At 40.9% G+C, this 27,445-nt stretch overlaps 2 protein-coding genes across 4 annotated transcripts; one reads left to right on the top strand and one right to left on the bottom strand.

The window, feature by feature from the left end:
• adam23b (ADAM metallopeptidase domain 23b) lies at positions 1-22,325 on the bottom strand. Of its 3 annotated transcripts, none has more exons than XM_079666853.1 (26): positions 22,082-22,323; positions 21,221-21,474; positions 20,756-20,832; positions 16,755-16,818; positions 15,636-15,718; positions 15,436-15,499; positions 14,475-14,547; positions 13,943-14,013; positions 13,755-13,820; positions 13,274-13,342; positions 12,312-12,478; positions 11,798-11,882; positions 11,628-11,715; positions 10,542-10,593; positions 9,247-9,346; positions 9,090-9,161; positions 8,915-9,001; positions 8,249-8,329; positions 8,079-8,129; positions 7,920-7,983; positions 7,703-7,808; positions 6,737-6,856; positions 6,403-6,571; positions 5,125-5,236; positions 3,696-3,786; positions 1-1,811 (listed from the first exon to the last, which is right to left on the bottom strand). In XM_079666853.1, the coding sequence occupies exons 1-26, from the start codon at positions 22,155-22,157 to the stop codon at positions 1,766-1,768; spliced, it is 2,388 nt and encodes a 795-aa protein (XP_079522979.1). In that variant the 5' UTR covers positions 22,158-22,323; the 3' UTR covers positions 1-1,765. The 3 variants fall into 3 exon arrangements, with proteins under 3 accessions (XP_079522979.1, XP_079522980.1, XP_079522981.1); XM_079666854.1 differs by having other exon boundaries at positions 21,221-21,438; XM_079666855.1 differs by lacking the exon at positions 3,696-3,786 and having other exon boundaries at positions 22,082-22,325.
• Positions 22,326-24,350: 2,025 nt separating this feature from the next.
• cmklr2 (chemerin chemokine-like receptor 2) lies at positions 24,351-27,445 on the top strand. The gene is made up of 3 exons (XM_079666856.1): positions 24,351-24,645; positions 25,334-25,452; positions 25,555-27,445. The coding sequence occupies exon 3, from the start codon at positions 25,582-25,584 to the stop codon at positions 26,659-26,661; it is 1,080 nt and encodes a 359-aa protein (XP_079522982.1). The 5' UTR covers positions 24,351-24,645; positions 25,334-25,452; positions 25,555-25,581; the 3' UTR covers positions 26,662-27,445.

The following is a 27,445-nucleotide window of genomic DNA, read 5'->3' as shown; positions in this document are numbered from 1 at the left end:
TAAAATTTGTCATTAGTTTATTCATTGGTCGAACTGTACATGATGCAGTGAGAGGGGGGCGCCATATGATGAGTAACATGGAGGATTACATCGATGCCAGTGCTATGGCAGCACCTGGAACACACCAACTATCAGCTGGACTGGAAATAATAGCCCTGCACAAGGAAACTGTTCAGGCCTCATTATGTACAGGCACCATACAGTGTGTTTGTGTACGTGTGTGTGTGCATGTGTGAGATAAAAAATATCAGACCAGATGAAAAACACACAAAAATAATTTTCAGTTCCACAAATGTAAAAGGGTGCTCTCTCGCTTTTTCATTGGAAATATCAATTAATTCCTTGTTTTCTGTTTGTCCATTCATAGTTTGAGTAGGTGGAAGCGAAGTGAAACGAGACGAGGGAGTGGCCAAATACAAAAGATTAGCTGATTAGCAGAAGGTTTTTTTGTAATTCCATGTTCTACATTGATATCATTATTACCCATACATTTGTGCAATATCTCTCTTTGCATAGTAAATAAAAGTTAAATGTTTTTGTCGTTGACATGCACCTATCTTTTGTAGCATATTTTTCTTGCTGATTTTTGGGGACTCCCATATAGATTTATAAGCCCACTATAGTGATTGCATGCAGCGTTACCAGTAGAGCTGACCTTGATTCTACTAAGAGTTTATGAGAGCAAAAGGTTAAGCCAGTATAGTGGGTGTTGATGAGGACTGTTACGTGAGACCTGGCTGGACACACTTCATGCCTCAGCAGTAGGAGAGGCACCACTGGCTGCAGACAGAGGGGAAAGTGCTCTGTGTGCAACAACATCCATATGTTCAGGTGATTGGTTCTTTGGCTTTTGAGTCGCGGGTTGAAGATACTTCCGGGGAGGGGGGGATTTTTTGTGATGTTAATCTGACATCAGTCCGAATCCCTCTAGAACCGGCATGCTTCTCCTCGACCACCACGGCTGCTCTGTCCGCTGAATATGAACTCTGTCCGAAGGAGGCTGTGTGCAGTGTGCGTCAATAATGTTGGCCAATTTTCTTTTAATAACATTGCCAAAAACACCCGCTATACAACATGCTAAGATAAAAAACAAAAGCAATTGATGTCTTGGTAAAATATGCTGTTAATTCCAAACCTGAACTCCTTATCTATGTACAATTCTGTGTGTCTGCATTCACATTGTGGTCTGCACTTCCCTTATGGGTCCTCACATGCAGCCTCCTAAACCTTTACAGCACCTAAAACGTGAGCTATAAGTCTTCAACTGCTTTCCACTGGGTTTGGCTTTAACAAGGCCATCTCCTGCATTAGATAATTCCGTTTTTTTTTCTCTTTGTATGTTTTTTTGCGGTATATTTGTAGCTTTTGTAGCCATGCAGAGCCCTGCAGAGAGGGCTCTTCATTCCAGGGGGCCAGCAAGCAGCACGCTTTTTGTGCGGATAATCATGCCAGGTGAGAGAGTGGTGTGGATTCCGCCTGAACGCCTGTGCACTGGCACTAAAGGATGGAAGAGGAGCTTTGTCACTCTAGAGATCAGGGTGTGGGGGGGGGGGGGGGGGGTTGTGGGTTTGTTACATGAGTGAGATGGAGTTGAAAAGGCTGCATTTCTAACGTCACTACGATGGAATTTGTTAAAATGTCCACTATGTCTTTTTCAAGTAAATCTAATGCCAAAGATCAGCAGCAATAAGTGCAGTCCAGTTGTCAGGTAGCCAACTAAGGAAGCCTTGGAAGAGTCCGTCTGATATTGCCATCTCTCCTTGGGTTAAATGGCTGAGGCGTTGGGGTCGTATCGACGTTTCTTCACATTTCTTTCGTGGAGACAAGAAACAGGAGTCAGTATTTGATATAATCACATCTATAACACAGCTAGTGCAACCTGGACAAGCAAGCACACTCATCTCTTCAGATTAGTAGACAGATAAGTAAAATGCCACAAACAGTTATTTATCTATTGGTATATTAAAGAGCTGAAAAATAAACATATTCTTTGATGACTTCACAAAATACTGAAGACAATGATGTGAGGAAAGGCTGGTCCATGTTGAGCTGGGTGGGCTTTGACTGCAACAAGGCAGTCTGAGGGTTTTATATTCACAAACCTTTACATCCCAATTGATAATATTTGACGGTAAACAAATATTAATTTCATTCAGGATCCATTCCCCTTTGAGTATTATTTGTGACACTGAGCTTTGGATAGAAGTCACCTCAATGACACTGAGGAAAGCACTTAATCTGTGGACCTAATGGACACTTTCAAATGAGCTAATAAATCATTTTGAAGGTTTATGAACATAAATCTCCTCTGTTGCCCTCTTGCAGACAACTGCCGACCAGCTTGTGCGTGCAACATCAGTTTACAAGGTGAAGAAGTGTAGGAGACATGTCTCATTACCAGTTTTGATGGGAAAGACATTAGTTCCACTCAAAACATAACCATCTGGGAGGAAAGAGCTAACATAAAATATATATAAACTCTATATACAGGAGGGAAAGAGGGGACAACCACAGAAACAACAACCAGAGCAGCAGCAGCAGCAGCAGCAGCAGCAACAATATCTACTACCACAACAGTGGGACGACAAGGAAGACGACAATAGGAGTGATGCATAACCTCCCCGTACTGTGGCTTGTTGTGGGGCTTCTATCACTCTCATGCACCTGTTCCAATAGTAGGCCAGTTGAAGGTGGCACTATTGCTGTGCGTGGTTCATGCAGTGCAATGCGCCGTGTCTGTACCAGGTCTGTGAAGCAGGCAGCAATGGCAGCTGGTGTGGGCGGGGTCCAAGAGTCCTGCTCTGTTCTAGGGTGGAGCCTGGCCATCTTAGGTGGGTGCGGCCAGCCATGGCACAAAGGCTGCGGCCAACAAAAAGGGTCCTGGCCTCTGTCTCTGTGTCGCTCTCACACTTCCATTTTAAGTCTCAACCTCAAACAATAACGGACTGAGAAAAAGATCACGGAGGTGATGAGAGCACGACAACCCTGGACCAGATCATCACCCATGGGTCTGGCTCAGCCTTTGTGCAATGAACTGACCTCCTCCAAATAAACAAGTCAACATGCAAAAAAAATGATTCTTATGCTGTTCACTTTCTTTCTTTGTGTTTTTGGTGAAAACCATGATGCTTCGCTACTTGGCATGCTTTGGTGGCTGCAGGATTGTATTTCTCAGTTATTTCTTAGTCCTATTTAGATTAAAATGTGTAACACCCCTGTTGCTCAAGACAGCAGGCTAATCAGCGGTAGATTATCATTTATCAACCTATTGTACTAACAAGTACATTTCCTTGCTATGCAGGGAGGAGTTAGAGGCCTATCTTTGGATTTCAGAGGGGAATACTTACTTATTAATACAAGCATACAAAAGTTTTCAAAAATAAATATTTAGCTATGAGTATTCTTTCCCCTCTTTCATGAAGACTGAACATGCACGTCAAGCTTTGAGCTCTGCCCGTCCAATCAGTTTGAGGTTCTACTACAGATGGACAGACGACCCCCACATGGAGCCCAGTGTCTGAAAGAGAAATCACCCTTTACACATCCTTAAGTTGAGCAGTTCAAATGCATGTTAAGCGTGTGTTTGTGTGTCCACCCTGGAGTCCGTATTCTGTAGCAGGAGCTCAAATCCTGGTGTCTAGAAGCAGCAGGGATGCTAGAGTTACAGCAGGAGAGGCATGCGGCGTGTTGCTTACTTAAAGCCCCATCCAGTCCCCCCCAGCACTATGGCAGCCACAAGGATGGCTCCGGCGATGGAGCCTATTATTAGATTGGTGGCACTAGGACCTGTAAAAGGTTATGGGGAAAAAGACATGAGTTTCTATACTCACTAAGTATAAATAACATGGAACTACACAATGAGGATTTCACAGGGAACAGAAAACATAACCATAAGTACTGTTACAGTAAAATGACTCTTAGTTTTGCATGCCCCCTTCAGTGTGTATTATGAAGTTTATAAAGTAGAGGCCCTGAGATTTTTTTTTAACATGTATCTGGTGTCAGTTGAAGTAGTGATTATCAGTGTTTGTTAGTCTGTTAAAGTTGTGTAGAAGACTAGACCATGGGTGTCCATCACTATAAAGGTTGAATCAAACAGGTTATATGTATATGTGGTATGAGCAGGAACAAATTCTTATTAGGGGTCCCAGTCACCACACAGCCTACCACTGACTGACAAGCCAGGTCACTAACTGGACACTTCTCAGGACTGTTTTCTGTCTAAATGCCCCACATGCCCCAGAAAGGAGAGGATCACAGGAGCAACCACATAACGACTAAGAATTAGAGAAGGAAAAAAGGGACAATAAGAAGAAGAGGGAGGATGGAGAAAGAGGAAACATCAGGAAGAGAGGAGGAGGAGGAGGAGGAGGAGGAGGAGGAGGAGGAGGAGGAGGAATCCATCAATCAATCACACGACACTGAAAACATCCAATCACATGACAATTATATGGTCATCACCAACACACAAGAAAACACAAAGCCACCGGGACGCACACACGGGCTCAGGCCGGCTCACGAGACCGCCCGCACACTGAGGCACCACTATGAGAGGAAGAGCTGTGAAAGGGTTAAAAATGCTTACTCTATTCCCCACCCTGTGCCTCCAAAAATCACCCCCAGGGCCAGAATGGTCCCTGCTACTGCCCCTATCAGCCTGTTAGTGGCCACGCTCACTGTGTGGAGGGAAAAGGAGCATTATTACCACGCTGTCAAAAACAAACAGCAGGCTTCTGCTTCAGAGTCATGGATGAAGAGACAGGCTTCCCGCTGTGACGCTTACCGCTGTGACGCTTACCGCCCCCCCGATCGTCCCCCTGATGTCAAAGTATCAGGTGTACAGCTGGACTGTGTGTTCATTTCATCTTCTAAAACTAAACAAATGTTAACGCTGCTTTTATTTTCTCCTTCCGCCGCCATTTTACATGGAGTCTTTACGACCCCAGTACACCTGTGAAACTGCGCGCTGACTCAGATCTAACATAGTGACAGAGAATGAAATTGCAGTAATGCAGAACAATGTATACAGTGTATTAGTCAGCATGCTAGGATAAATCAGTGCACATAAACATGAGTGTTATTCATTCTATCGGACGGCAGAGGTTGAAAAAGTTTGAAACCGACCCTTGGGTCCTTCGTCCTGAGTGGCCTCAGGCTCTTTAGGCGGGTCAGGCATGCTACAGTCTGTCCCCGCCCAGGTGGTGTCGCAGGTGCATGTAGCTTCATTGTTGCACACCTGCACAAATCAGACAGAAATAGATGAGGTGACGCGAGGAACAAAAGAGCTGTAAATAAAGGTGCTGACACACTGGGAGACTTTCTGGAAATCATCTCCATTGTTTATCCACAGTTAACAGGCTCCTACAAGGAGTGCTGCAGGAATCAGACAAAATCTGTAAAAATATTGAATAATGAAAAGTTAGATAACAAAAAAGTGTATTGTTAATATCATTGTACATTATTGAAGAAGTGTGACTATGCCAGGGTGCTTGTATTGTGCATGATGGACAGTTACATTATAGTAAAAGAGCTGAGATTGCATTATGCTGATGACTGAAGGAAGGAAAGTCCATAATTGATTGTACAGCCGAGTTAAAGGTAAAATGAGCACGATTTGTCTGTTGTGGTTTGTAAGCACATAATTCAAAGATGGACCATCCTCCCCGGCTCAATAAGGTAATGTTGCTCTCCAGCAGCTGAAAGCCAACCGCAGATTCTATGTTTAGGATCAAGCTTTGACCAACACAATATTTGCGCTTTTCTTTGGAGACTATTTCCAAGGCTACCTCTTGAAGGTGTGCTTAAAATCTAAATAAATACAAAATAAGACTTGGTTTCGCCTGAGCCGTTGTATGCCAAACAATCAGTCCTGTTGCAATTTACATCGATGTCTGACTAAAATGTTATCACCTTTTTCTTTCTGTCTTATTAGACTTTAGTGTGAAATTGTCACAAGTAGCATATTCATTCCTAAATTATGGCAACAAAATACATTTTAAAGTTACAGTGAGCTTGACCAGCTAAATCTAATAAATTCATCATTAAGTCCGACTGACGTTTCTAAAACATTTGAAGAAAATCCCTCTACACGTTCGCAAGATGTTGCGTTCATGCGACGTGCAGACGTACAAACTGAAAACAAAATGCCTCAGGGCAAAAAATCCAGGAAGAGGGCAGGGTCTCTGAACTACACTTCTACTGGGTCACACATCAGGACTGAATAGGATGTTTTTGTATGAGTCTGTACATAGTTTTTGTTTTATGAAATCCTACTCACTGTGACTTTAAATTGTGTGTTGATTTTCTTTACTTTGCTTATGTATATACCATTACACGCACAAGTAAATGTCTTGTTAGTGTGTCAACCCATTGGCAATACTGTGAGTGTACAGCATGACTCACCCCATGGGCAGAGCACACCTGTCCATTAGGTCCAGTAGGGCAGATGCTCATGTTGAGAGACTGGATGGGTAGACACTTGCGGTCAAGGCACATCATGGACGGCCCACAGGGAGAACCATCCTCCACGTAGCCTAAATCTGTCTCATCATCCAAAAGGACATGGCCGCCACTGTGAGGAAAGGTTGGAAGGAGGGAAAGGGAGAGAAAAATAAGGAAAATAGGGAAAGGGGGCAGAGAGAGAAGGAGAGAAAAGTCATACATGGAAGATTATACCAAAAGTGACAAAACGGGATGAGAGTAAACGGGGGGCTTATTATATAGTACTCGTGTTTACCTGCAGTCTACCAGTCTGCCTTGATGGTTGAAGGAGGCTGGGGTGATTTCTCCTTTCATAATGCCGATGCGTGGGTTGCGGCCAATGTTGGAACAGAGAAGGTAACCGCAGAACACATCGCTGAAAAACACCACAGAGAGAAGTCTGTACAGAATCCTATTGTCCATTTTATATACATTTTGAGGTCCTAACACTCGACACGATTGAGTTCTATCATGATTGCTTTCGTTACTACCATAAAGGAAGTTATGTTTGTTTGTCTCTTTGGAAAAATATAAAAACTGCTGGCCAGATTTTCATGGAATGTAGTAGAAGGGCGTGGACAAAGGAAAGAACCCATCACATCAGAGCGTATATCTGAATCACGGGGTTGTGAAAAAGGAATGTTCTGTGACTGTACCCTACCCATTTATTTAGTTTGAATTAGTTAGTAGCACTGTTTCAAATGTCTCGAGAATTATCTTTCATTAACTTTTTCATTGAACAAATCTGTTGTATAAATGTAGAAAGCATTTTCATGTTAAAAAGTGGCTCTGGTTTTCCTCATGGGTGTATTCAGAGAGCATTGCTGCCAAAACACGCAGCTGGAAATGAAAATGTGATGACAGAAAAAGCTCCAATTGCAAGTCTTTGGGCGAAGGCACTGATTATGAGATGACAGCTTAACACTGCAGCAACCCTGAAGTATATACAACTTGATGAAAAAGATTTTTATTGGAATGAGTAGCTTCCATCTTGTGGTCCAGTAATAGGTTCTTAAAATATATGAAATGCTTTTAGCGATTAAGTCTCTGAAAACAATGTTCCCTCTGTGGCCCTCTATTGGTTGATTTCAAAATAACATCACTTTCCTTCCTTGTCAGTAAAAAAACAAAGAAAGCCCATCCTCTGTTGAAATAGAAATCATTCTGACATGTACAGAGAAAATTCCATTGTTAATTTAATTTGTCTTAATTTGAAACTCACTGCTTGCTACACTGGATCCATTTGTCTCCATCCTTCCCACAGTTGCCCTTCTCTGTGCCCTCCGTGTTCAGCTTCTCGTAGCAGAACTTCTCCGAGCCTGCAGCCTCTGAAGGAAAGAAAGGAGGCGTTAATTGTCTGTTTAGATGTCTCTGTGTGATGATACTCTAACACTCACGACACAAGAGATAATGCGAGTCAAAATAATTGTTGATCTTACTTGACCCCCAGATGTATTTACACTGGCTTTCTCTGGTTTTGCACTCTCCGTTGAGGCAGCGGCCCTTCAGACAGAGAAAGAATGTTAATATATTTTCAGTCAGCTGCTCCAAAGCTGCTTTTCTGATTCATGTCTGCTGCTTTTCACCACTCTGCGTACCTGGTTAACCTGGCAGAGGTAGCCATCTTGTTTATGAAGATTGGGAGGGCACTGCAAACAGTTAAAACACAAGACTTCTCCTTAGCCATGCACATTGTCATAAACACGGAAGAACAAGGAATGAACAGTGTGAAACGGAAACAAATGTGCACAGTGCAACACAACAACACCTGTCCAGAGTCCCCAGAGCAGGTCTCTGAGATGTCACAGTCGTTCACATTATAGCGGCAGCTGTAACCTCGTGGATAGAACTGGTAAAAAAAAGAGAAGATAAAAGTCCGATTAAAAAAATAATAGCTGCTACGATATGTGATTTATAAGAATAATGTCAATGCTATCAGTCAAATGAATCTTTAACTTTTAGTGACTGTGCCTTTCTGGCAAATAAATACACGGAATATAAGTAAAGAGATTTGAAGAGAGCCTTTAACCATATTATCAACCAGATATTAGTGTTTTTTTATAAGCATTGCTTATTGAGAACAAATGTCAACACTGATGCTTTTTTAAATCCACCTTTAACATGACCGTACGTATATTGTAATTTACATGTAATTGGATTTTGTCATCTGATCTTCTTTAACTCTACTGTATATGCTTTTTACCTCAATGAAGTATGTTTTTAACTGTTTTGCATATTGGATTGATCATATTATTCTAGGATGCCCAAAGACATACATGTTAATTAAATATAATAACTCTGCAAATGCATTAAAGAAGAAGAAATGGAAATTATTTCAGTGATGCTGGATTAATTAAACAATATAATCCTATAAATAAATACTATATAAACATGTTGTGCTGTAAAAAAAAAGAAAAAAAGACCAAACTCATACCAGACATGTGTTATTGCAGCACGGGCCGTCACTGCAGTGCGCCCCGTTGGCGAGGGAACACTTCTTGCAGCAGTCCTTGTAGCACTCCTTAAAAATAAACAGGAAGAGCTTCATCCATCTGAACAAACAACACGACAACAAACAGACCTGACTTTGTGAAGTTAAATAAACTCACTGCTCTCGCTCCACAGTCACACTCCTCTCCCACTTCCACAAAGCCATTTCCGCACTCTGTGGACTCGAACAGCTAACAGAAGGAGACAGCAGGACAGTGTAAAGGATGGAGCTGGTGTCGAGGTTCAGGACAGGTGGGGACAACATGTGAGTCTTACCTTTGTTGGCCTGTTAAACAAACATGAGCCTCCACCTCTCAAAAGGAAGTCCTTGTAGTCTGTGATGCTGCATTTGGAGAATCTCCGTGGGTGTTGGACCCTGAAGAGAGAGAACATCAGGTGATAATTAACCAGAATTGTGAGGGAGGAAGCTTGGTCCAAAAGATTGTGGGATGCCATGTGTGTGATATGTTGTCTTATAATATGCAATACTAATTCTTCACAATGATAAGAGTTCAATTTAAGAGGTTTTAAGACCTTTAACTCATATTATTTGATGGTTTTACCTTTTTTCGTGATCTTACTGTCTAATGTATTTAAGTACTCTGTACAAAGACAAATGTGTAATTTGTGATATTGGGCTATATAAATAAAATGTGATTCATTGATAGGTTGACTCTCTAGCAATACATAATCATTCCTATATTTCTAATAATGTGATCAATGCAACTTAGACCTGGATAGGAGGATAAAGTTCTTGCTTAAAGAAACGTTCCCATGATGAGATGATGAGCTGCTGTAGCTATGACAGTGTTTGCGAAAGATCTTTGTGATCTCCACAAAAAAACAAAAATGTGCACTTTTACTTAAAGAGTTTTAGAATGTCTCCAGACAAATACAAAACTTGACTGCCAAAAACAGGAAGATTAAAGAACTTTGTGAATGAAATGGAAGCCTTTTTTAAACCACTAAATCCAATGCATTTTAGGACTTTTAAAGCACTGTAACAATACTGCCAGAATGTTATATAAAAAGAGAGAAGGCATGGATCAGTTTGAATAAAAATGAGGCCACTAAAATCACAACTGATAACTTTAGGTGTAGAGGCAGCATAGACTTTTCCCCAATTCATCAACAACTAAGGATGTAAATAAAACAAAAACATTGTGAGCAGATACAGCACATTTTGTGCCAAAAGGACAATTCATAATTAAGATTTAAAAAAAGCATGAATGTATTGCCCACTGTAAAAGAGTTCCTGGTACATAACACTTTTTGATAATATCCTACTGATCCCGTCTACACCTTGCATTAATATGCAATCTGTATCAGGTGTTAATGATTAGTATTCTTTTAGTGACTGCGGGTTAACAGTTGTGTAACACTGCAAAACAAATGGGTTGACACTGGACAGAGATTCTTAATCAGAACATTAATTCTGCATTAATTCCAACCCTCCCTGTGCGGTGACTACATTATTAAATGACAGTAAACAAGCATCTGTAATTGTGCCACTTCCCCTCTCGTCTGTGTAAACGTGTGTGCGTGTGTCTCAGGGGTGTGTGAGGTATTACCCAGTGTCCTCCATTATGCAGCCAGCCCACGGGTCAACACAGCCACATTCCTCTGCAAACAGGAAACAGAGGATGGAGAGCCACAGAGAGTCAGAGAGATAGACAGGTTTCCAATTCAAGGTTATATTATACACAATATATGAAATTGATTGTATTTCTACCTTAAAATATCAAAAATCATCAGATTTAATTGGTGGATTTAGCACCTGAATCCTTAAGCTTTCATCAGAGTATTTCTATTTTTCACTTCAACCTCTTCTCCAGCTCTGCCAGTTTTTTGGGGGCCGTAAAATAATCCCTCTGATGGTTGAGTATCAAACATGGCAGCTGTTCGGCTCTGACTTTGCCTCATTAGGAACTGTGATCTTAAAGCTAATGGCATGAGTCATTCTTCTCAAGCCTGGCTGAAAATCTACTCTTGGACCACTTTTTCTCTCCATCTGTTAGGTCTGGCACAGAGAAGAGTTGACAGTTTGTCCCAGTCAAAATGCACTTTGCTGTTTCATAGGCAACATTTCCTGCTTTTAGTGATACGGTTATTTACATTTCTAAACCTTAAATGACACTTTTTCTTAAGTGGATTACAGAAAAATGTACAGACCAATATTCAGGCAATTAATGTGCTTTTCAGAATGAACACAAAACCAAAAATATACTTATGCCTAGAGGGATCGAGGCATGCCAACAGCTTTGTTGTATATGCTGAAGTTGTAAGATTTAAACGGTCATGCCAATGACTTTCTGACGTCAAAGCACAAATCCAGAACAAAGATGCCTCAGGTCTGTCCACAGACCTCTCTGTGGACAGTTTAATTGAGACCCTTTGTCTACCGAACATTAAAAAAGTTGAAAAAAAAACGCCCAAAGTCTTAGTTCATGGCATCATAAATCCTTTGGCGGACCCCTTTGTCTTTTGTCCTCAGTAACTCCCAATAGAACTATCTGCTAAGTCGTATACAACAAGAGGAAAACATGTTTTTTGTCATTTTAATGATGGGAACGTTGTGATTTTGGCTCTGAATAGTCTGACATCCCTACGTTCTTTTAAACTAGCTAAAACTTGACATTGTGTGTGTTCATGTGTACTTCTCTTCGATGGGGGGTCCCACTGGATGCCCAGGTTCTGAGCCAGGCTCTGGGATAGAGACCCCGCCATGGACCAGGTGCTGCCATACTGTGGACACAGCAGAGGCGCGAGATTATTCACCTGCAGTCACTCTCTATGATACAGATACAGTGTTTAAGAGCAAATCTACCTCGTTGACGCCTACTCCTCGGCTCCCAGAACACATGCCTCCAAAGTATGCTGCGCTGCTCCTGCGGTAGTGGAAGGTCACATTTCTACAGAAATAAAAGGAAAACAAAAAGGCAGACATGAACAACAGATGAAAAGATAAAAAACATCACAGAAGATTCAAAAAGTGAGATGTACAAATGTGCTCCTGAAGACACAGCAAAACAACCAAAATACACTTCCATCAGAGAAAAAACCAATGGAAACGAATTGATATCTAACATTTATCTGTTCTTTGTGTTTATATTTAAAAATAGCACATAACAGAAATCAAAGAAAACATAACATTCAAAAGGATATGCAGAAAAAGCTTATTTTATTATGAATTTAATCCGAGTTATACAAAATGTGCAATGTTAAAAGGGTAGATGTAATAAACTAAGGGTTACGCGTTCACTATGTCACTCAGTATTTCTGTTGTATGTTGTATGAAGTAAGGATAATGCAAAGACATTAAGTGAAAATTAATAACTTACGAGAAGAGGTGCACAGCGTCGGCATGGTGCTTGATGCTCTGCTGCCGGTACTTGGAGAAATCCCGCAGCATCTCCAGCGGCCTCACGCTGACGGGGATCTGATCCTTGTCCGTCCAGATCTCCACGGCAACGAGCACCACGCGTGTGTGAAGTTGCTCTTTGAAGATCTGCCATTGAAGCGTGCAGTGAATGCCAGAATAATAAAGGCAGGGACAGAGGATAGAGAATGAAAGCGGCAACAGGGAAAGGAGAACAACGCTGGGTGTGAATATTAATCTGGGGATGCAGCACTCTGGGAAAAAGGAGGACAGGGTGTGTTAATGCATGTGACAAGAACACAGAGCAAACACCTTCACAATACAAAGATTAACACATACGAAAAGACAACTTTTGGGTCGACTCAGGGTTAGAAAGATGTACTCCATTATGAAACACAAGGCTGTCTTCAGCTGTACTAGTAATACATCAGCAAAACAATTATAAAATGTAACTTATGCTATGTGTTAAAGCATCAGTAATAATAGTAAGCCAATAGTTTCATCTATATAATAATATAACTCTCTGAATAGGAACATTCTGGCCAACAAGTACTTTTTCTTTAAAACAAATACTTATTATATTTGACTTAAATTATGTTGTTACTCAAGTGAACATCTGATACAGGGGATTTGTTCATGGAGAAGAGTATTTCTACAGAGTGGGATTACTACTTTGCTTAAGTTAAATGTAGGCATACTTCTTCCAGCGCTGTGGATATAAGCACTGTGAAGCTTTAAGCTAAATGCTAACATATTCATGCTAATATCCTCATAATCACAATGAAGTGCAAAAGTTCTATTATGGTTACATTTCAACATATTATTTTAGTGATTTAAGTTATTTTGCGTTTCCCAGAGCCAACTCATTTTTTGTATGTACATTCTTAGTGGTTGTATATAAAAAGAAATGAAGACTTTACTTACAGCATCCACAAAATTCACCACCGACTTGGCAAAATTCCTTGTGTGCTGTTTGGTCTTGTGTCGTTTATACTGCAGGCACAAAGAAATAGAACAAAGATAAATCAGCTGTACTGATTTAATGATGCTCACTAAATAAACTATTCTACATTCACTGGTCCCTCTTGTGGGAAAAAAAGCAGTGTAGGTCCTAAAATATAAATGAGTTGTTTTAATTTATAAAACGGACAAGTCTAATCAAGCAATCTGATTGGTTCTTAGCCTACTGAGCGTATACCACGGGTAGAATTGTAAGTTACTTTTCACAACAAGTCAGTATCCCTCCACGCCTGAGAAAAACAGTATACAACTTTGGGCTGAAAAGCAAACTGCCTGCTTCGCGTCAGGCCGAATCACGCCCCTTAGCTGTGATATAATGAGCATATACCACGGCCTGTCGTGAGCTATTGCTTAAATATACATATGAGAGATATGAGTATCATACCATACTGTGATCACTGACAATCATGATCTCCAAATACTTCATCTCCTCAAATACATTGCGAGGCATCTGCAAAACAAAAACATCGAACCATTTAATGTCATGCAAAGTTATTTAATTCATAACAATTCGAGGCTGTGTTAAAGTTTGTCACAACAGTACATCAGGGTTAGCTTAGAGGACAGACTTACTGCTCGCTTTTTCCTGCGCTTCAGCCAGGACAAGTCATCCAGTTCTGAGAAGAGCTGCTCCTCCTGCTCAACTACGAACAAACACAAAGACACAGTGACATTATGATGTATTTACAACTGGGTTTGCCTCTTTCGTGAGTTCAAGGCCACAGGGATTCGTTTTTATTATGCTCCAACTCAGAAAATCCCAAAGGGTTTTCCTGAATTGCCCCTTTAGTGCTGTGTTAAATCACGGTGCAGATGCTAGGCTGGAGTCATTCAACTTGGCAAACATTGTAGGAGGCAACAAACACCACCACTGTAAAATAAATTAAAGCAAATTCTCCAGGTGTTATTCCCTTTGTGACTTATCCAAAGTACACATTATAAAACCTTAAACTGAAACAATCATTGAATTTGTTTTAAAGTTCTATTACTACAACCTCAGAGATTAGTACTGCTACCTTACTTGTGAGCTTTGTGGTGGACTATCATAAGCGGAAATTAAAGTCAGGGTCATTCGAAATGTGGCGACAGTGAAGGAAACACTCACCCTGTTCCTCTACATCATTATTCCACTGAATAGAGGCTGTTCTTCTTAGTTTGTGAGGCCTTGCAGCTGTATCCTGCAGGGCGAGAACAACATGTGTAAATTGCTGAGAAATTGATCAGAAATCCAAAACTGCTTGATATGAGGTTACAGCCTGAGAATGTTAGATACGTTTAGCATTAAGACAGAAAACAGGGGAAACAGGTAACCTGGTATCGTCTCAAATTGACGAATCCACAAAGCAGCATTTGTGGATTATAGGCATCTTGTTACTTTATTGGATGTTATCTCTGCTAGAAAATCTTTCTGTTTTTTTAAACCAGGAACTGGTATCCAGACTAGATAGTTCCCTCTACTTTAAGTCTCTATGCCAACTGGCTGCTGCCTGTAGCTTCATATTTACTCAACAGATATTAAAATGTTTTCTCACCTAACTCTTCAGGACAGTGAACAAGCATATTCCACAAAAAGTATATATAAATATTGCAAAATGTACTGCTATTCACATATGAAGAGTTTAGCTTCATGTGATGCATTACAGTTACGTTTGTTGGACATCAGTTTGATGAGATTTTAGATAAACTTGAAATACTACGATGCATAGTGAAGTCATAAATACCCTTATTACTGTTCTGATATTGATATCAACTAGATTACCCAGTTCTACAACTGAAACTAATACAAAACAACAATAACAAGACTCAACATAACCACATGTCCAATGCATTAAGATAAGATAATATTAAAACAGAATTATGTATACTAGAACGTGAGAACATTTACTTGACTACTTTGCTGGCCAGTGCTTCATTGTCTCATGTTATAGAAGTGATTAGCTTATCATCAGTAGAAAATCTAAAAATCAGTAAACAGCTGAGGCTTGTTTTGCTTGCGAGGTGGAGGTGAGCAGATGATAACCTTAGTGTGCTATATATTTAGTTTCTCTGCGTATGGAATAACTTACGATTGAATGAGTCTGCTGTAAGGGCTCAATTAGATACACGTAGACTCCATCGTCAAACATCCCGCTGCCGGGCAGAGAGAGTAAAAAAGAGAGAGAAAGAAGTCGATAGTGAGTCAATAGGGGCTGAGGACCAGAGATGAGTGGATCCAGAAATATTCTGAACACGGCGAGGATTACACACAACACTGCTGTTCACTTACTGCAGCCCGTTGCAGGTAGATAAGGCCACATGGGAGTTATCGTTCCCTCTCACCTGGCCGTGGTAGTAACAGTGCTCACCGCCCTGAGGGAAGAAGACACAGTGCTCATGCAGCATCACAGAAAAACTCAGCTTTAACTTAAGCAGCAATCCTGGCAGCACCACACACAGAACTGAGCCTACAGTAATGATTCACCATTACATAGTGAATATGTCATATACTTTACTTAATGATCATGCGCTGGAATTTTCTAACATCTCAGAGGAGGTAACAGCTTGTTTCACAGATGCCGGCTTAGTACATTAGCAACGCATTTCTGCAGGAGGTCTTTGCTTGTTAAGATGTGAAGTTAAAACATTGCAAAGATGGGTCCTGGCACTATCAGTGACTCAGCTGTCAGATCCAGGCAGGTTGAGCAGAGGACATTCATCCCCCCTCTCTCTCTCTTTCTCTCTCTCTCTCTCTCTCTCTTCACCCATCCCACGCTGCACTGATACTGCAGAGGGCTTTCTCTCCCTTGTCATGTGACCAGAGCTCCAGCAGCAGGAGTCTGCAGGAGAGCAAAACCCTGCTGATTCAGCTACAGCTCGCCCAGCCCTGTTCCTGAATCAGCAGCAGCCGCAGCAGCCGGATCCAGCTCTCATTCCCAACCTGGTCCCCCCCACCACCCCCCCCTCCTGCTTTCCATCTCCTCTTTCCTTCAGTTCTAGGAAAACCATGTACGATCACACTTTATTCAACCTACGCGAGTCCATCTATCAACCTACCTATCTCTTTTTGCTGTACAATTTGTTATTTTTCTTATTCTGCATACAAGATTGCCTTGGTGTAATTGTAGTTATGGGGATGACATGACAGTTGCTGATTTGATAACCCACTTTCAATAGGTTTGATGATAAGAGGTGAAACTGGACTTCAGGAAATCAGCACTCACATCTGTTCCTGTCTTTTTTTTCAAAGTCTATAACCTAAAGTGGAGACCAAGCATATTTGTGTCTTTTACATACCGTCAAACTTGCGTGACAGTGTAAAATAAAAACAGCAGCTGAAGAGAACAAAGACTCCAAAACAACACAGATGTGTCCTGTACCATTTTAGTCACACAAAAAAAAAAGTTACCTTAGAAAGAACAGGTTTCCCCGCCTCATAGTGGATCTCAACGTAATCGGAAGACAGCAAGTCACTGTAAAACACAGATTTGATTTGGTTAATGTGGACGGATGTGATGCAGCGACAATAAAAACAAGTCTGTCTGCCTTTACTTTCTGTGACTCACATATTGTGGTTTTCACTTAGCGGTGAGTAGTGCTTTGGTTGGCGTTTAAACAAGAACACTCATCACCACTGTGCCTGGATTAGCCTGCACAATCACTCCAATGGCTTTTCAATAGTGCGAAAAATACGTTAAATGTTGCCTAACCTCAGGAAAAATGATGACACACGTTATACAATAAATACTGCTACAACAAGATGCGCAGTTCCCTCACAATTTTAGCAAAGTGGGCAGGATTTAACCAAGTGAACCGAGAAGTTGAAACAATCATTCCGAAAACTACATTTTACAAGAGTTCATGGACAGGACATGTTCCTCAAATGTCCCAAAATTGAGGAACAGCTCTCATAACAGGAAAAGAAAGAGATAATGTTTTCTAAAAAGCTACCAATGACACCTAATGTTGTAATGATTTCAAGGCCTCGGCTTCACCTTGAACACAGTGATCCTCCCGGCAGGTCCCTCTATCTGAGTCAGCGTCCCTCACCATTTATCACATTCAATCTGTTAGCCGACAGCTGACTTCAAGAGACTGCCATTTCTGCCACAATAGCGTTTTTTCCCCAGAGTAACCTTGCAAAAAAAAAAAAAAACTCCTCCTCTCCATGGACATGTAGTGTCATCACAGCAACAACAAAAAAAGGTGTAAAACAGATAGAAGTGATGGATCTAGTGCTGTAACACCAGCAGAGTGACATTTGTGAGTGATGCTCGGCAGCATGTGAGCCGGAAGTGCACCATTATGAGAGGAGAGTCCAGGTATGAGCGCCGTCTGTGAGAGATTCCTGAGTGAGGGGCTATTAATAGGGAAACAGATGAGGCAGGGCCAGGAGAGTGGGCCACACTCGTGTATCGGTGTTCGTATGAGTGTGTGAGTGGGAAGCACTGCAGAGCATGGAGGAGTAAAGGCACTACGAGTGAAACGAAGTGTGTGTGCGTTTAAAATGCATGTGAACGTGTGAGGAGACCATGAGAAGCAAGCCCTGGACTGAGGTCTCTCAGTTCACGGGAGACTGCAGCAGCGAGACAGAGGCGAGGCCCAGAAAAACTGCAAAAGAGGCTCTTTCGTCTGACGCCAGATCAAATGCAGTAGTGACACTTAATAATGTTCATTACTCCAACACATGTAAATAATTTGTCTAGATAAATATAGATGCTCGGAAGAAGTAGTTTTCCCTTCTGTTTCAATTATATCAATTTATTTCAATTGACTTGTCTTTAAGTGGAAAGAAACAGCCACCTTGATTTGCAATCCAGGTACAGTAAAAGGCGAGTAGATAAAGTAGCACTCATTGGCAGGTTGTATCTATATTTAGATCGGTACTGTCGCAGCTACAACACCAAGCAGAATTCAAACCCCTGTTCTCACACAAAAAAGGCACACACTGTGTTAGCTCATGTATCTCACAGATAACCTACAGAACAAGCAAACAGCTGGGAATCAAGGTCACACTTTCAACCCTCTCTACTGCTGCTGCAAAGAGTTGCTCCTCTGTTAAGTGGGGATCATTGGATGTGTGGAAAATGTACAGGACAACATCTTTTAGACATGATGTGTGAATGTGTGGGATGGGAGTGACATGGCAAGGGTTACGTTGTACATGTATCTTTCTCCATGCTACTTCACGTAAGCTGCAATCATTACATGGACACTAGAAAGTGTGACTGTATTCACTCTGCTTATATTCGTTTAAAAACCTCCCTGAATTCCTGGAGTATCTCCTATATTATCTAACCTTGTACAGTTACACAATAACACACACTTCACTGCGGATAGTTGCTTGCTGATATCTGCACTTCAGTGGCATTGAAATAACACTCAAACTACTTAAATAGATAGCAAAGCATCCAGAGTAATTTCCTTTCAACACTGTGTTACTACAGCTATTAGCAAGAACCAAAATGTCCAACCCAGTAAAACCTTCCATAATTACTTTTGTTTGCTGAAGTGATCATATTTCCAACTTAAATAAAGCAACCAGACACAGAATACCAGCAAGTAGATAACAAAAAAAACTGCATTCCAACATGCAGATAATATAAATGTACAATATTATGTTACAGAATCCAGCTTGGAATCACATTAAAGGACATGGAATTCAATAAGCATTTTAAAGTCCTTGTACACATGAACATTAAGCCTTCACACATGTAGACCGGCTATTTTGAGAAGACGGCAAATCAATTGCATCGAGTGTCCAAGAGCATCGTGTCTCCAAACGGGACAGTGATCAAACACTACAGACTAACTTTCTCTCTGCAGCTTCTGATGCAAACCGATTAAACCTCATTAAAGATGAATATTTGTGTTTCCAGATCTTTTTCTCAAATAGTCCTAGTAGTCTGGATGCTGAAATAAAATACCTTTAGCACTCTGGAAATGAGGATTCTAGAAACTAGGGCGCTGACCTATTCAATTACAGTTTCCATGATTACATTATCGTCGACCGGCGCTGCATTAATCACTGATCTGACATATAATAGTACGTATCATTTACAAACGTCATCTACAGATGGGAATCACAAGTGTCGTGTGTGTGATGCCCTAAGCCAGGTGTGTCAAACTGAATTTCATCGCGGGCCACATTAGCATTATGGTTGCACTCAAAGGGCCGGTTGTAACTATATAAATATATAATATATATATATAAAATATCGATTATATTACATTATTGCCTCTGAATTGGATTATAATCGGATAGGGTAATAACTGACTACGTTTGAAAGCAGAAGTTCTAGATAAGTCTCTTCAGTGCGCATGTCACAAAATGAGATGCATTGTGGAACATGTAGTTTATGGGCAACCTGCTTCTGTAAAGTGGCATGTAACCGTATAATAAACGTATTATATTCTTTGCAAGCTCTTGCGGGCCACATAAAATGAAGTTGCGGGCCGGATTTGGCCCCCGGGCCTTGAGTTTGACACCCCTGCAGCCTAAATGTAATTGTCGCCTATGAGGGTGTTGATCTTTCCATAGTAAAAAATGATGGTTGATATATTATGTTTGATGTTAGTTTGTACTTACTGGCATGCTTTTTGAATCTTTCTAATATCCAATCTAACTCTATTCTTAATAAGCGTACTAAAGCTCATATTAAGTTTACACTAGGCCTTCATTTAGTACAACTAAATAGCCTTGCGATAGGAGATACAATCCTAAATCACAGCTTTCATATTATGCATTTCTAAAAAGCTTTTTTACAGTATTTTTCTACAATATCCATATGGTGAGTCCAGGTGTGGATCTGTTGTGGCAGGAAGGTTTACACAGCTTCTCTTTAACCCCCTGATGAATGAAAATACTGACGTACTGCAATTTTCAACCATCTGCACATTACTGTCAACATGACCTTGACAGAGGATAGACGTTGTTGTAAAAAACAGATCAACCTCACTGTAACTTCAGCCACACATATGGACGTTTGTAATGATTAAAGGGAAGGTCCGGTTTATTTAATCGGTTTTCTTCTCGTAAATGTTGCTATTATGACTCTATGAGTGGTGCCAACTTTGCACTTGCCACATCTGTTGTAGATATTCAGGGGATTCATAATTTCACAACCATGTATCTGAGTCAGATAGAAAAGTAAAAAAACGGGCCACAGTAGCCGCCTGTGCATGCATAGGGGTCAACATCTGGAGTTTAGCTTTAATGACAACACCAGCTAACTACATCTAAAATCACAAGTTTTAGCTAACCTGGAACCATATGAACATGGTTAGTAGGGATACTCATTTGTTGTTTTGGACTTAGATGACTATAGTTTTTAGTCGTACTTTTGAATGACAACATTGTAGACAAACACAACAGCCCTATAGTTACTGGATAAGATGAGATGGACTTACGTGTTCAATGCTAGATCCAGAGCAAATCTGGAGCCAAAGGCCTCTAACTGGAAACTGGCTTGAGCGAGGTGGACCGGCTGTAAAGGAGAGTTGTCATTAGAGGTGATGCAAAGTTTACGATTATTGTCGTCTACAAACTGAAAATCCTCTAGGGTCCACCTTCAACATCCTCCACAGTACAGTGCACTGATGACAGATGCATAGCAGATGGTAATGCAAAGTGGGAATGCTGGAAGAAAAGGTTTCCTTTAGCTTTAGCATGGTGGCTCTGGCATCCTTCCAGTTTATAAATGCATAAACCGTAATGTGCTGCTTCTTACTTCTAACTTCAAAGCCTTGGCCACACAGCATGCTATTAAGTGAAACACTCCTGCTATTGATTGCCAAGGTATTTCTAGGAAATAACTTCTGACCACATCCCAGTATCAATCACTCTCCCCCCACCCTTCCTTCTTGCTGACTTACCTGCCCGTCTGTGGCTTGGTCTTTGATCCGGGTGTCCAGGTCATGGTAAGTACTCTCTGAGTCCTCGTTTAGGTAGTATATCAAACGGGAGGGGTAGGTGATCACATGCTCTACTGCATGGTGGGTTGTGTTGTCTGTGGCAGGTGCTGCAGTTGCCTGTTGCTCTGGCGGGGCTGGCACTGCGTCCCATTCAACCTTGTCCCCTACTCCTTGAGAATCTGCAAGACAATTGCCACCGCACAGACATGAAAAACCTGACAAACACATACACAGCCAAATGTCATGCTTTATTCATGAAACGCATTGACAATACTGAGGGAAGTGGCCCTGGCTTCATTGCGATTCTTCAGGACATAGTTCAGGAAAATTGGTTACATGCTATCGTATACCGACAGTCAACCACATACGGTTGATTTACAATACAGAATATAAATAGCTTCATTTCAGTAAGGCTACTTGTGCATTGCCTAAGTCAAAAACTCTGCATCAGATGGATTAATGCAGTGTGTATTTTGCAATATAAATCCAAACAGCCTCAGACAACAATAGCATATAATACAATGCACCTAAAGTAAAAAAAAAACACTGTTAATTCATTGTGATACTTCAACATACTAAAAAGCACTATCTGTTTTAAGAGCTGAACGATAGATGCTGAGATGCTGTAATCTGTCCCATGCACCATCACGCTGTAGATGCCGCATATTAAATCAAATATCGTTTTTTTGCGGGGGAACACGATGTTGTGCACCCGCAGTACATTTTCAGATGTTATTTTAGCCCGGCACATAAAGTGAAACGCCTATTTAATAAGATGAAAGTGAGCAAAAAAGAAAGCCAGCAGGCTATTGCAATACATACCGGATGACGCTAGTGATAGATGAAGCCAAGGCGAAAGGATGCTGACGAGCAAAGTGGCCAGAAATATCAAATGCATGATTCATATTTGATAACTGAAATATCTCATTATCAACACAACAACGCAGTATATAGCTTGCGGCCCATCGTGGCAGGGGAGGTGCCGTGCAGGGGGGGCTTCCTTCATGGATCCGGGAGGCACCGGGCTGCTGCTGCAGTAGCGGATGAGGAGGAGGAGGAGGGGGGGGGGGAGCAGAAAGAAGGCGGTGGCCAGGCAGCTACTGGAAGTCCACCAACAGACTCCTCCTCGGTGGAACACAAACGTCCTTCCTCCCTCCTGGACCACAGGAGGCTCCTGCAGGTGACCTCGAGGAGACGGCTGTCAGTAAACATCGACCAGAAAACAAAACAGGAAATGACCCTCTCAGCTCCCTTCAGCCATAGGGATTTTTGTAGGGGTATCAGGAAAAAAACATCTATAAAAATGTATACATACATACATACATACATACACCCACTCACCCACACACACACACACACACACACACACACACACACACACACACACACACACACACACACACACACACACACACACACACACACACACACACACACACACACACACACACACACACACACACACACACACACACACACACACACATACATACATACATACATACATACATACATACATACATACATACTATACATTGTACAATAATGAATTTGAATATTTAAGTTGTTCCTACTTTAACATCTGGGGAACAGACCTATGGGACAATTTTGACCTTTTCATATGTATCTTATGGGAGTCCAAGTCATTCTCGTCAGATAGAGTATTAGTGAGACAAATCACAAAACAGAACACCTTCTTCATATGCAGTAGAAGTTTATTTTTATTTTATTAAATTGCAATCAAACAGGTTTTCATTAATTATAAACGAGTAATAGTTAGTTGTTGTACAGAGAATTTAAGTGACACAATCCCCTCAATGCTATAGTAATGATTTTTCAGCACTAAAGAAAAAGACACTAAAGGAAAATGGATAGAGGTTTCCCACAGAAAACAATTGTGGCTGATCAAACCTGGTCAATTGGTAACATTGAACATTTCTTTATCAGTGGTGGACCATAAGAAATGAATTCAAATATACAATACCATTAAAAGACTCAGTGCAGGCTCTAAATTCCCCCTTTATTCTCTTTCTGAGATGGCAGTGAGCTACATGGGCTTTGAATTGGAAACACACTGCACACACACTCTTGGAGGATGTGACAGCTCCCCCCTCAGGGCTCACAGAGGGATGAGATGCTCATTTTGGGTCGCTGGATACTGAGACAACTGACAGGGCATTCTGGCCATCTGATGAAACAAAAAAGGAAAAGTTAGCAGCAGATTCCACATGAAAGGCTTGAGTCTTTGTTTGTTCAACCTGATTGAAAATGCAAATTTCATTACAGGTCATCTTTAGAAGACCAGAGTGAAAGCCAGACTGGGGAAAATGCTGACCGTGCTCTGGGTCCAGCTTGTTATGTATTTAGTCTCTGTGAAAACAGTTGTATTTGCCTTGTGTGGGGAAGCTTTAGCCTCAGACTTGAGGGTTATCTTTAGTGCTTCAGGCTTCGCATTTTCTACATTTTTAAAGAGCAGGATGTAGTTTAGGAGATGATTGATTTTGAATGTGATTTATATTATTGTTTTGGACCTTCTTTTAAGGCGTCTTGCAGGTCCTCAAACTGTATGGAAATGCGGTAAATAGTTTTAGACATAAACTGTGATGTATCTGCCACATACATAATTTAAACATTGCCACAGAAAACTATTTTATGTCTGGGAATAGGGTTGAAATAATTCTGGATTCATCAAGTTTTAACAAACTTAACAGTGCAATAAGCCTGCTTTCACATAGATTCAAAGCCTCATGTTATATTTTGTTCAACCATGAAGCAGGCCTGCCACAGACAGGTTTACTTTCTGTGTTAATGAGCACCAGTCAAACGTCTGCATAATGAAAGCGATAATGCACGGTAAGAGGAAATAAAATGCAGTTAAAATGTATATGACAGCCGAAAAATAAACTTTGCCTTAGTTGGCACTACATACAGACTGAAGCAGTTTGTGCATTTCAGGGAAAAACAGACACATTTCTGCAGCACTCACACTCACTTTTCCGTTTGTGCACTGACGGGGGGAAGCGATGAGGGTTTACTCTGCTGTTATGAAAAGCAGCCGCTGCTCTGCTGAATGAAAGCATTCTTCAGTGCGGGTGACCAATAACTTTTCTTCACTCCGTGGTTGATGTAAGACGCGTCAGCCAGGCGCGCCCTCTGCACATCACAGCTCCTCTGTACACACAGCCTGGGACGGGTTTTGATCTGGATGGACGCACGGAAACATTACACATGCCGCAGAGAGGCTTCTGCAGCCGAATCGGGACGTTAGGGACCAGGCCCGGCAACACGGAGCTAAAAGGCTAAAAGTTAGCAGTCACTTTCATCTAGCCGGGAGCTGTCGCTGTTTTTCAGCCAAATACTAATACAAGGGAGAGCTGCACTTTTAGGTAAACCATGCTCTGTCTTTCAATCTGAAATGGAAAGCTGTTTATCCCATTAGTATGCGAATAGTGTGTAGCCTATGTGGCACTATGTCTACTATGAGCTACTATTTCCTACTCAACAGGCTATAGTTATTTAAATAATAAGTGTTGATTGCAGTGATTTGGCATACAGTTTCCATCTGGTCTGATGGGTTTTCAACACATGTTCATGTCAAAGTCTGATCTGTCTATTTAAGCTTGTCTTTTTTCTGTGATGAGTGTTCTTATTCTTCTGGTAGTTACTCTTTTTCATGATGCTGTTTCCTAAAGACAGTTTATATACTATCACTTCATGTGTGTTATGCAATGTAGACTAGAAAAAACAGATTATAACACTTATGTGACATAAACATCATTGGTAAAAATATATATATATATGGCTATAATAAAAGGTGTTGTGTTGGCTTTATTCTGGCCTTAGTGATGGTTATACAAGTGTTTGTGATATGTGGAAAACATCTAGGAATGTTATAACCTTGGAAAAGTTGAACAATGAAATGAAAACGGTGCAATGTGTAACAATTTAGTATTTGGCAGATGTTTCAGAGCAAACACTATGAATCATGCAGTTTGATGCCTCTTTTTATCTCATCTGTTGGGCATTTAACTGACCACATTGATGATCCAAATGGTTGTTGACATTATGTTCCAGGGTTACTCGGAACACACCCTTATCTCACTTCAACACAGGAACTGATTTATCAGAGACTGGACAGATAACGGGATCATTCCGGGGAACAGCCCGCCATAATCACACAGTGAGTGTGTGAGGTGAGAACACAGGAATATTATAATGCATTGGGATGTTTTGAATTACTGTGTTTACAGATCATCTTTAAGGAACATCTAATCTTGAGCTTTTCCTCCCCGCAGATCGCTTCACCAGAGGTTAAATCAACAATGGCCGAATTGGATGAGGACTATGGAAACTACACCTACGAATACTACATGGAGTACGGTGACTTGGAGGAACTTAAAGTAAACCACAGACAGAAGGAAACTATGCACATAATCTCAGTGGTCATCTACATTATTTCCTTTGTGCTCGGGCTGATTGGAAATGGAACTGTTATTTGGTTGGTAGCGTTTAAAAGCAAAAAGACAGTCAACAGTGTTTGGTTGCTCAATCTGGCATTGGCAGACTTTGTATTTGTGCTTTTCCTCCCTTTCTACATTGATTACATACTGCGAGACTTCCACTGGGACTTTGGGTTGGTCATGTGTAAGCTTAACTCATTTGTGTCCGTTATGAATATGTATGCCAGTGTGCTGTTTCTGACAGTGCTCAGTATAGACAGATATGTTTCTCTTGTCCACCTGAACTGGTCTCAGAAGTATCGCACTATAAAGAGAGCCTGGGTTGTATGCGGTTGCATATGGCTGCTGGCTGCTGCCACAAGCTCCCCTGCGCTGATTTTCCGTGACACAGTGCGCCTACATGACAAGGTTGTGTGTTTCAACAACTTCCACACACAGGACGGACATACTGCAGTCATGAGGCACGTTATGATAGTGGTCATTCGAACTGCTGTGGGCTTCATTTTGCCTTTTACTGCCATAAGTGTGACGGGCCTTCTTCTGACAATCAAGGTGAATCAATCTGGTGGCTCGGTCCGGGTGTCAAGCTTCTCTAAAACAATCTCTGCAGTGATTCTGGCTTTCTTTTTATGCTGGGCACCTTTTCATACTTTTAGCTTGATGGAGTTATCCGTACATTCCTCATTATACCTTCACAGCATACTGAAAGCTGGCTTTCCTCTCGCCACCAGTTTAGGCTTTTTTAACAGCTGCATTAACCCCCTCCTGTATATGCTCCTAGGCAAAAAGGTGCGTCGTATCCTGAAGCATGCATGCCTGGACATTACTAAGAGTTCACTGAGAGAGCTCAGCCAGTCCATCTCTGCCACTGAGACGGAGTCTGTGCCAGGGGTTCAGCAGGACAGTGTCCCAGAGGAGCCTGTGGAGTCATCCGCTCTATGATTACAGCCATCCTCAAACTGTAGAGGTGGTGTATGAAAAACATCAAAGTAAGACCGGCTATTACTTTGGAAAATGATCATAGCTGTCCCTTCCAGCTGTATGCTAAAGACTGTCTTTGCTTGTTTCACTTCACTTATGGATAATAACTCTCAATGGACAAGCTGAGTCGAACTATGTATAACATGCACATTGAGTTATTCCTAAATCTAATCTAAATATATTTATATTTCATTTGCATAACGCAAAATGATTTGCGAAAATCACAGCTCAAGAGGGCTAATTAGTTAAAAAATTATAATCCGCAAATATTTTGTTAAATCCTTTTATTATTATTGTTTTTTAATAAATTGTATAATTTCATTGTTCCAGTTTCTCATATGTAAGCATTTGATACTTGATAGTATTTGTCTTATAAACAGAAACATTTTGCACATGGACAAAACAAGCATTTTAAAGATTTGACCATTTTCATAATCTTCTCTCAAACATTTTCTGACAAAAAATATTTATCCATAATGTAAGTAATCATCTGTTGCAGTCTTTTATCAAATGTATCTTATGTTTACTATTTACAGAATTGTTTTCACTCTTGAGGAACGACATCTTTGTTTCTTAGAGATGAGATATGTTGCATAGATCTATTGATAGTCTAACATTATAATGTTTTTATATTGATTTACTGATGGCTAGTTACCTATTAATGTGTTTTGAGATATTTAAACTGGTTGAGATTTGTATAGAAACTTTATTCTAATATATTTCAAATAAACAACATATGTCGTAA

This window comes from Notothenia rossii, assembly GCF_949606895.1.
Source record: "Notothenia rossii genome assembly, chromosome: 2".
NCBI classification, from domain to species: Eukaryota; Metazoa; Chordata; class Actinopteri; order Perciformes; family Nototheniidae; genus Notothenia; species Notothenia rossii.
This window is presented reverse-complemented; position numbering and strand designations above follow the sequence as displayed.

Coding starts and splice junctions, on each gene's coding strand:
- adam23b (XM_079666853.1), bottom strand. CDS start 22,157: ATGCATTTGATATTTCTGGCCACTTTGCTCGTCAGCATCCTTTCGCCT. Junction 20,833..21,220: donor ACCAAGCCACAGACGGGCAG/GTAAGTCAGCAA, acceptor TCTCCTTTACAG/CCGGTCCACCTCGCTCAAGC. Junction 11,883..12,311: donor GACGCTGTGCACCTCTTCTC/GTAAGTTATTAA, acceptor TTATTTCTGTAG/AAATGTGACCTTCCACTACC.
- cmklr2 (XM_079666856.1), top strand. CDS start 25,582: ATGGCCGAATTGGATGAGGACTATGGAAACTACACCTACGAATACTAC.